At 36.2% G+C, this 11,380-nt stretch overlaps 1 protein-coding gene across 1 annotated transcript in view; it reads left to right on the forward strand.

Moving 5' to 3' along the window:
- Positions 1–11,380, forward strand: part of tanc1b (tetratricopeptide repeat, ankyrin repeat and coiled-coil containing 1b) — a 78,733-nt gene that overhangs the window by 24,169 nt on the left and 43,184 nt on the right. Inside the window, exons 6-8 of the mRNA XM_016246028.1 lie at positions 4,604–4,723; positions 6,524–6,805; positions 7,885–8,036. Coding sequence (XP_016101514.1) covers positions 4,604–4,723; positions 6,524–6,805; positions 7,885–8,036 — 554 coding nt within the window. The remainder of the gene's footprint in view (positions 1–4,603; positions 4,724–6,523; positions 6,806–7,884; positions 8,037–11,380) is intronic.

An 11,380-nucleotide genomic window follows, 5' to 3' on the forward strand; every position in this document is an offset into this window, starting at 1 on the left:
TTATATTTATATATATATTGCTATTTATATTTACATGCATATTATATATAACTACATTATTTTAATTTTTTATAAATATAAGTATATTTTATATGCACACACAAATATATGTATAAAATATAATTGTATTATTGTATAATTCATAACTATACCTATATATATATATATATATATATATATATATAAATAATACATAATAAATAATAAACACACAGAGCTGTTATTTTGGCAATTTGTTTTGACTGTGCTGAAAAATACTTTAGAAAAATAAGTTAAGTTGTTTGTTACTTGTGTTGGACTAAGACAATTCCTCTGTTGTGTCACCGTGAATTTCTTTCAATTCCTCTTCTCGTCATTCCAATTCAACATCCTATGCGACGTGACCAGTTAAATTCAGATTCACACTCATGGATTGAACAGGAGCCAGTTGTTGAGTGGTGAATTGTGGCCAGCGCATGTGACTGCCGAGTCTCCCAAGACCACAGTGCAAAGAAGAGGAACGGCAGAATTTCATCTCTTGCCGAAACACCATCTGCTCCATCTTCTGAGACAGAGAAGAGAGTGTAAAAGTGAAAGAGAGGGGCAGAAATGAAAGGACATAGATGTTTCCTAACTGCTGCTTCATATCGATAGCAGGCCTGTGAGGAGAAAGAGAGAAGGGCTTGATATCTGCAAACCCTCTACCGCCGCACTGATTTACATACATGCTTTTATTTCAACGTGGTTGGATTATTGTAATGCCTTATATTTAGGAATTAGTGAATGTCTGGTTATGCGTCTTCAGTGTGTTCAGAATGCTGCAGCGAGACTTTTAACAAACACTAGAAAGCGGGATCATATAACACCTGTGTTCGTATCTTTGCACTGGCTACCTGTAAAATATCGAATACATTTAATGTATTTCATGATCAGGCTCCTGACTGAGTGTATACGGGATATGTTAAACCCCCCTTACCAATGGCATTGATCACTGACCGTTTTGAACTGTCCCACGATCTCGTCACTTTTTCTGTTGCGGCCCCGGTACTTTGGAATGCACTGTTATTATCTATAAAAGCATAGACAATTTTAAAAAGGACTTTAAGATTTACTTGTTTTACCAGGCTTCCGGCATTTGATTGGTCAGACAATTGGGAATGATTTGTCTTTAGGGTTGGGTACCAAAACCCGGTACCAATATGGCACCGGTACCTATGTAACGGAATCCGAATGCAGATTTCGGTGCCTCATTTCGGTGCCATGCCTGAGCGATCGATTGAAATATTTGTCCTCTGGTTCTCCGAAACGGAGTAAGAAACATCAACGCAGCACCGCACGTGAAAAATTATTTCCCGACTGAGAAAACGCAAGTGAACTCATTGTCACAGAATGAGGCAGAAAATATGTTCCATATGCTACTTTAAAAAGAATACATCGATTAGCAACAGATTATAAATTAGGGTGACCATACGTCCTCTTTTCCCCGGACATGTCCTCTTTTTGGATCTACAAAAATGCGTCCGGCCGGGATTTCTTAATTGCCCAAAATGTCCAGGATTCGGCTGTTTTCTTAATCCCACTCCCGCTGAATCTCTGACCATTGCCGCAACATGTGTTTCGCTCCCGCGATTTTCGTGTCCACTCCTTTAAACATTCTAATATTGTATATAATTTTGGCGCATCAGGGAGCCGCTCTCAGGATGCGGTGTATTTAAATATTTTTGAATGAGCGTTTGCGCTGTTTACTTTCACTTTCGATTTCGCGATCACACGCACTCGGTCTAAAGGGAGCACATCTTACAAGATCAGATATTTGTCAACTTTTAATCTGTTGCCATGGGTTGATTTTCCCAAGTGGGTTAAAGGTTTGAAATATTGCATAATTACATTGGACTGAAATGCTTGTATTGAAACATTTTGCATTCTACCTATGATCAAACTTTCATGGACTTCTACATGAACTGTTCCCTCCAGGTGGAACGACCTGCCCAGCTCAATCCAAGCAGCTGGGTCCTTAATATTTTCAAGAAACGGCTGAAAACACATCTCTTTCATCTTCATTTGACCCTCTAACTCTAGCACTCTCTATTCTAATGCTACTTCTAATTTTATCTGCTTGTTTTTTTTTATAACATGTGCACTCTCTATTCTATTTCTATTCTAATGGCCAATCCATAATTTTTTGGGGGAATTTTTTATTTATTTATTATAATTTTTTTAATAAGTATCAGTTCAGGCACCGTTTAGGCACCGGAACCATTTTAAAAGTATCGATTTGGCACCGGTATCGAAAAAACCCCCAAACGATACTCAACCCTATTTGTCTTATTGTTCTATGTTTTTTGCTGTTGTGTTTTAATATTCTATGTTTTTTAGATTTAATGCTACTTGTGTACAGCACTTTGGTCCATTTCTATAGTTTTGAAAGTCAAAACTAAATAAAATTGAGTTGAGTTGAGTATTATTTCAAAAAGGTAACGGTGCTTTTTCCACAAGGCTTGTGCACCATCCAGAACTGAACTGGGAATTGTTTTGATCAATTGAATGCATCCTTATTCATTTGTGGTCGTTATGAATTTTAGCATTTTTCTTGTATTATTTCTGAACATATGACATGTTTAAGACAAGTTTGTACAACCTTTGCCTTTATATTTCATGCATCTTTTCTGCAAATATATTTAACAAGTGATTTTGTTTTACATTTACACCATGTTGACACATGTGTGGTGAACTTGGAATAGAAATTTCTTTAACTAGATGGTTAATAAAGAAAATGTGTCTTGAAGTCGACTAGTTAAATGTAAAAAAATAAAAAATAAAAAATCAATCAATCGAAATCTTGAATTGGTCAAACATTCTTAAAAATGTATTTTTGTCATATTGCCTAGCCCTAGTCTGTAGTATTGTGTGTGGCACAGTGAGGTTGTTTAAAGCTGAAAGTGAATGAGAAATGCAGCAGGGGTGCAGCTGATTTGCTCATTCACTCACTCGCTCTGCTCCTCCCTCCATCACCCGTCTCCCTCCTGGCCAAACTCTCCTTCAGCTCTGTTTTATTAGCTTTCTATCTTTTTCTCTGGGAGGATCATAGATTATTTCTCCTCTGGCTGCCCGCTACAAACTGCAATCAGCCGCTGTGTAGGAGAGGAGAGATAGAGAGACCTCTTCCTCCTCCTCCGTTTCATCTCTCTCCTTTTTTCCGTCCACTCTTTCATTGGGATTGCAGAGTGGAGCGCTGCGGTTGTGATTTTCTCTGATGCTTTGTGGATGTGTTCAGCGATGCGGTGAAGCCGGTGAGAGAGACTCGGTCTGCGGTGCCGTTCACCAGTTGAATGCGAATGAAAGAGCGGTGGGTGAACATGGAGGTGCCCTGAGGAGAGAGAGGGAAGCAGAGGTTTGCGGAGCTGCGTCTGTCTTTGCCTGAAGAACGCGTCAGTCTGTGAGTATCGAGAGCTTCGGTGCGAGTGTGAAAAGTAGTTTCAGAGCAAACAGGTTGCTGGTGCATTCGTTTCAGGCAGCGATGCATGGATGCACATTAGAGGCAGTGTACTGGAATGACATGCTCCTGACACACAGCTTGAAAAAAAGTGAAATATTGCAGGATTTGGCTTTTGCATTTTTTGAGTTTTTCCACTTCTCTTTGATTTAAATGGGTTGTGTTGCTTTTGAAATGTCTCTAATTGTTCGGTCTGTGTGTGTGTGTGTGTTTGCTCAGCGACCTGGTTCTGTTCCCCATTCGGGATGATTTCATCTTTCTCTCTCCACGGTTCCACGTTTATGGTCAATGCAACCGCTGCGCATTGACCATAAACGTGGAACCGTTTATGCATTTAAATAGCAGGGCCAGTGATTTCATTACTTAACTAAAACTATTAAAAATAGTTTCAAATCTCAATTACCAAAAAAAAAAAGATTTTTGGCTATTGAAATAATGCTGAAATAAAGTAAAATGATATGAAAAAAAAACTAGAAATATTGCCTTGGCAACTGAAATAGTTTAAATTGAATTACTAAAACTGATACTGAATTTAAATAAATTAAATATAGAATTAATTCTATATTTAGAAATAGGACTAAATATAGAATTTTTTTTAAAAGAAAAAGAAAAAACATAATACCTGTTTGGAAATAGTAATTATTGCTATTCAGTTTAGTGTCACTGGTCACTAGTGACCGTGATTTCACTGCTTGTTATTGTTAACTAGAACTAAAACTATTAAAACGTTTTCAGATCTCAATTACTGAAAAAAATCTTTTTATAATCTTTTTATATTATATAAGATAAAAATGAAAAATATACCAACATTAAAAATGGCCTTGGCAACTAACTAAAATAGTTTAAGTACTAAAATTACTAAAACTGAAATAAAAATAAAAATAGAAATATTTACAAAAAAAGAAAAAAGCCCACAACAAAATCATTAAAACTTAATGAAACTTAATTAAAATAAAAATATATGTATAAAGCTGTGTGTATGTATATATATATATATATATATATATATATATAAAACGGATAATAAATAAGACTAATGTAACACTGCTGAACGCTTGATCTTGTTCTTATTGTTATGCATTGATTCTACCCATAATGCTAAGCTGCTGTTTTTCTCTGTGTTTTGTGCAGCGACGAGCTCCACTAAGCTGGAGGATCTGAGCTATCTTGATGAACAGCGAAACACCCCCCTGCGTACGTCCATCCGCCTGCCCTGGCACAACACCGGCGGCAGAGCTCCACACGACAAAGGTACATCCACAATCCCATCATGCAGTTGTGTCTATGTGCTTAGTTTTCCTCTTGAATTATGTAGAAACCTCATGAAACATCCCAATCCCCCTAGAAAAGCATGAAGAAAATGAAGCCTATTTTAGATTTTTTTTTTATTTGATATATATTTAAATATTTGTAGTTAGTCTGGCATAATTTGCATGACATTTTCACCCCAAATACTTATTACCTTCATGCAAAAAACAAAAAGAAGGTTTAAATTGAACTTAATTTTCTTTATGTAAAAAATAGAATTTCTTATTTCTTAAATCTTCTTTTGATTAGATTTTTTTTTTTAACGCTTTTAGATATTTTTTTTCATAAGTTCGACATTTAGGTGTGCGTTTACATTTTTTCCCTCTCTGTCCATCTGTTCGTCTCTTTCTCTTATATAAACGCTGCAGGGTCGAGCTGATGTGTGTTCTGGAGGAGCCGCTGCGTGTGTGTCAGTGTTGAGCTGTTATTCTGACCTTGTTGAATGTTCTGATAAATAATGAGGAACATCAGAGGTTGGCTTCAATCACAGCCAGTGGCAGCAGAGATTCATCAGCTCCTATCAGTGCAGCATTCAGCTCTAGTGGTTTTTATTCCAGTTTTTGCAGGCCATGTATCCGGTGTGTGAGGGTAGATAGATTCAGTTTAATCTGAAATGCAGCACTGACATGCGTATCTGTGTGCAAATAGTTAATATCACTGTTTGTTCTGTACATGTCAATATTTTATTGAAGTCATATTTAAGCATTATCAGCAGCAGAACTATTAAATATTATTTATTTTATTTTTATTTTACAGCACAGGCTTGTTTCATCAGACTGCCTTTGATTTATTATTATGTATTTCTACTGTGTTTTAAGATTTCATGAACTCACAGGTGAGTTTTCAGTACATTTGTTTTTTTCTGGACTCCCCCCCCCCCTAAAAAAGTATGTATATATAATTTTATGAATGCCACAAGAAAGACATGCATCACATGCGAATTGAGACCCTAAAATATATTTATAGATCATGATTTGTTCTTCTGCCTTTATGTTGATTTAAATAAAACAATCATTGCATTAAGGTGCTTTATTTTTTTTAGATGCCACCTTTGAGAATAATGTTAATTACAAAAAAAATCAAATGTCCAGACAAGATTTAAAATGCTCATATACATTTTATATAAAGTGAAGCTTTAATTTTTATGCAAAATTCATTTCATATTTTTTTCTCTGTCCTTTGTGAGATTAACCAAAAACTCAGTGATTAACTAAATACAACTGGCGCAACATTTTGTGCTGCTTGACAGTTTCTCAAAAAAAGCAACTTTTCAAGCACAATATATTTATTTGATGCTATAGATTCACTACGATAAAAATGTTCAAATACAAAACTAATGTCACAATATCAGTAACGCTCAGATATCCAACACACACAGCCATGTTTATTTATATTCCCACAAACAGCTACTAAAAGTGATGGAAGTCTGTAATATAATGTCACAACACAATATACCAGCATCCAATTATGACTTATTTATGTTCTTTCACACATATTTTGTCTCATACACAGTAAAAACTCACTCTGGGGTGACGTTGAGGCTGTTTAAAACATATTTGGCAAGGTTAAGTGTAAGTAGTCTTAAAAACCTATGATTATGTGATCTTTTATCGCATTTGCTGCAGTAAAATAGCTTTATCATTAAGTATCGCTATATTCCTTCTAAAGTCTAAGCTTAACTCAAAACAAGTTCTGTTTGTTTTGTTTGCATGTGAGTTAACCTGTGTTTTCTGTCTTTTGCAGCCCGCTTTGCTCCGTACAAACCCACTGACATCATGCTCAAGCCGCTGCTGTTTGAGGTTCCCAGCATCACCACTGACTCTGTGTTCGTGGGCCGTGATTGGCTGTTCCAGCAGCTGGAGAACGACCTGAGACCCAGCGAATCGGACGAGAGCTCCGGGTCCGTCATCGTGGGCAATGTGGGCTTCGGCAAAACCGCCATCATCTCCCGCCTGGTGGCGCTCAGTTGCCATGGCGGCCGCATGAGACAGATCGCGTCCAACAGCCCGAGCGCATCTCCGAAAAGTGAGTTTTGTACATTGCTTCTCAACACGTGCCTGAATCTGGATAGAGCAGCATGAAACGCAATGAGAGCAAAGGCTTGTGTAAAATCATTCTTACCTGAATTGTTGCATCGAAGAATTGTTAAATAAGAACGGTTTTATGGACAATTTTCCAGCTGTCTTATGCATTCACTACCTTCAAATAATGAGAGACACTATTGTTCAAAAGTTTGTGGTCCGTAATATTTATTCATGCATTTGAAAGAAGTTTCTTCTGCTCACCAAGGCTGCATTTATTTCATCGTAAATTTTTCTCATTTTCTAATTGAGTATGTTTTAAAATATAATTTATTCCTGTAATCAAAGCTGAATTTTCAGCATCATTACTCCAGTCTTCAGTGTCGGTTATTCTTCAAGAAACGTTTATCAATGTTGAAAACATTTGTGTGCTTCATATTTTTGCAAAAACCATTGTTTTATGATTATTTGATGAATAGAAATTTCAAATGAGCAGCATTTATTTGAAATAGAAATCTATTATAACCTTATATATGCCTTTACCGTCACGTTTTATTAATTTAAAGCGTCCTTGCTGAATAACATAATTTTATGAAAAAAAAATCTTACAGATTCCAAACTTTTGAACTGTAGTGTACTTCAGTCTCAACTGAACAATAAAAACGAATAACAAATAAATAGTATACAATTCTTGAAAAAAAAATCTTTAGTTCATAATTGATTTTTCTGAGGCATGTTATCAGCTGTGTGATACATATGTGCATTTACTTTTTAATTGCAAGAAACATTAAACTGCATGTTCAAATATTGATTTTTATGCATAGTTGAGAGAAAAATGTCTTTGATGCTTGTATATTCATAAAAATCATTCCAGTATATTTTTATATAAAATTCCCACTTTTAAATAAATTTTTTTTTTTTTTTTAAGTATTTTAAATAGTTAAAACAGGGGTTCTATCCGTGATTGTAGCTTATCCTAGACAGTCTGACATGTTTGTGTATTGCTATTTGACTCGTCTCAGTAGAATCACAGCAGCTGGTGATATTCGTGCTCATGTGGATATTCATCTGTCACATGTCCAGGTGGGGAGCCGAGTTCAGATCTGCCCCTGAGTCAGCCGCCTCAGCCGACCCCTCCACCCAGCACCACCAACACCCTGCGATCCAGCAGCTGTCCCAGCACACCTGAGCTGCAGCGGCGCCGCGAGGAGGCCGTCAAGCGCCTGGCTGCCAAGGTACATGCACACACTTTTCATGATGCTTTTGTTGATACAAAAGTAAAAATTTGCTCAGCCTCAGGCCATCCAAGATTAGGATGAGGTTGTTTCTTCATCAGATTTGGAGAAATGTAGCATTGCATCAGTGTCTCAGCAATGGATGCTCTGCAGTGAATGGGTGCCGTCAGAATGAGAGTCCAAACAGCTGATAAAAACATCACAGTAATCCACAAGTAATATCCGCACCACTCCAGGCCATCAGTTAACATCTGGAGAAGACAAAAGCTGTGTGTTTGTGAGAAACAAATCTATCATTAAAGCATTTTAACTGTAAACCGTTGCTTCCGGCCAAAATATCCATAATCCATAATAACGCTTGCTCCAGTGTAAAAGTCCATCTCCTGTTGTCTCTCACATCAAAATCCACCCACATATTTGTTCGGAACCATTTTGGACTGTTTTGGCTTGTAAACGGGTCTTGATCTGTGCAGATTTTTCTCCTGATTCAGACGAGACAACTTTTTCACTGGAGAAGGTCATATATTATGGATTATGGACTCATATTTTAGCCGGAAGCATTGGTTTGAAGTTAAAATGCTTTAATGATGGGGTTTGTTACAAACATGCAGTTTTCACTTCACAAGATGCTAATTAATGGACTGGAGTGGTGTGGATTACTTGTGGATTTAATTGTCTTGTGACTCCTGAGTATGAGAGTGTTTTAATAACATCGCTCTGTTTAAACTTGAGTAGAATAAACAGTGTTATGGTAGATAAGTTTGATTCATTGCAGTGAATCACTTCACACTGTCCCATTTTAATGAATCGATTCAGTCAGAATTCAATGATTCATTTGCATTATCACTCACGCTGCATGGCATTTATTTTGTGTATTTAAATGTTTTAGTAAAAGTATCTGATTGTGAATGTTGTTTTTTATGACTGTGAATTATTATGTTGGTGCATATAAATGAAAATGATTAAATATCATTCTTTCATGCATTAATTCAGTGAGAAACAGTTTGGAACGCATGCCTTGACTCCAAACCAGCCATGCTATAATTTCTTAAATTTTCTAGAAAGTGAGTTTTATGCTGAGTGAATGTTGGCAGATCTCATGAAGCTTGTGTTTCACGGCTAATACGTGCACATTTACCCACATCACCCGAAACAAAGCCTGAAATCCAGTCCATGTTGATCTGACACATTCCAGCATTGATTGTTGATTAGTAGATAAACTATGCGAACGCTGGACAGAATCCTGGTTTTAGCTTCCTGTACGTATGGAGCATTTCACAGTCATGAATCTCTCAGCTCTGATCCTAATGAAACTGCACAGGTGTGCTGCAGCCCAATCACAGGTGCAGGGTCACGACCTCTGCCTGATCTACAGTGCTGACAGTATGTAAGATGTGTATGTTGATTATTTCTTTGATTACCTGGGTTTTTCATATTTTGCCTTTTTCTCTCGTTCAGTCGTGTGCAGTTGTATTTGCCAGAGGTCAAAATGAATTATAGTTCATTTTAAACCTAAATGTAACATCAGTGAATATTATTGTGTTTTAAATGATCGCGCTTCCTTTGTGACGGGAGATGGAATAAAAGTCAATTTAATGTTTTTGAGAGCTTCTCAAAGTAAACCAGGTGCTTAAATCCATCTATTTGTATGTATAATTTTGCATGCAACATATTGTTTAATGAGAATACTTTTACAGATAAATTTGAATTTCTTTCTAAAATGCTTTTTCACATCGTCACATTTATTTATATAGTGCTTTTCACAATACACATTTTCAAAGCAGTTTAACAGAAATTCATGGTGTTAATATTTAAAATATCTTAATATATTCATATCTTATAGTTGGATTTAGCAGATTACATGCAGCTGGATGATAATACTCTTCCCAATGTGGACTAAAACAGATACAGTAAATCCAATTTTGGTAACACCTTATTTTAAGGACCAATTCTCACTATTAACTAACATATTGGCTGTTTATTAGTATTTATAAAGCACATATTAATGCTTATTCTGTATGACCGTATTTTAGATCCCTAAATCCTACCCAATACCTAAACTTAACTACCTTACTAATTATTAATAAAGTGTGACCCCAATTTTATATTTTGGCCTGCAGAATTGTGCAGTCACAACATCTACCAGCAGGGACTAACTAGACCATGTTAACTGGCCAAACTTTCACCCTTTGGTTTAATTTGCATGCAAACTCTTATGACATATGCTCACTTACTGTTAGGACAAGCACAATATTGGCCATTTTCTTTGTGTAAAAACGTTTTGCAAAATAGAGATGTTTACATCATAACAAGGTAACAGTTATATACTTGCAAAAACGTCTTAAGCAATCTCCTGTCTGCGCTTGACATTGCAAACTGACCACTTATATAAATGCAAAACTATATTATTAAAACCTTCGTTCAGGCATTTAATATAAATTGCTCTTATGCTTTGGAGAGCTTGTGCTGAATGCTTTATTTGTCATTAGCAGTGACTCATTCCGTGTCCTCAGATGATTTCAGATCTGTTTTGTTCATAGACAGGTTTTATGCAACTCCAAAGTGACCAAAGTTTCTCCGTGCACATTGCAAAGACCAGACTAACTGGTAATTAAATTATTTTTTCAATTTGTTTTTTGCTTTCAGATAGATTTGGAGATTTGTTTCTTTGCAGATGGCCTCAGACAGACATGCAGCTGGTTTTGACGTAGACTGCCTTGTGTTCATGTGTCCTGTATGAAGAGCACATGCAGTAATGCTGCTAATGGACTGTGATGAATATGTGCTGATGTCACAGTTTTAATGGAGGACCCATGATGCAGTCTGATGATCTGTTTTCCCTCAGACTGACATGTTTATGGTGGAGGATGCAGAATCAGTTGCTTTGTGTCTTTGTGTTTCAGGTCTCATTTACACTGTTAACCGTTTCAGCTTTTTATCACAGACTTCTGGCATAGATTTGTGCAAAGAGCAACAAAAGTGTTGAGATCTGATTGACTGCACACCAGCGTTGAGCACCATTCAGAACTGAATTAACATAGATAGATTTTCAAGTCTCTTCTTCTCACCAAGGTTGCATTTATTTGATCAAAAATACAGTAAAATCAATAATGGAAAATTATTACAATTTAAAACAACTGTTTTCTGTTTGAATATATTTTTTAATGTAATTTATTTCTGTGATGCGCAGCTGTATTTTCAGCATCATTACTCCAGTCTTCAGTGTCACATGATCTTCAAAAATCCTTCTAATATTCTGATTTGCTACTCAAGAAACATTTCTGATTATTATCAATGTTGAAAACTTAAACTTAGTTGTGCTGCTTAATATTTTTGTGGAAACT

Source organism: Sinocyclocheilus grahami, unplaced genomic scaffold (assembly GCF_001515645.1).
Source record: "Sinocyclocheilus grahami isolate Dianchi unplaced genomic scaffold, SAMN03320097.WGS_v1.1 scaffold780.1, whole genome shotgun sequence".
NCBI classification, from domain to species: Eukaryota; Metazoa; Chordata; class Actinopteri; order Cypriniformes; family Cyprinidae; genus Sinocyclocheilus; species Sinocyclocheilus grahami.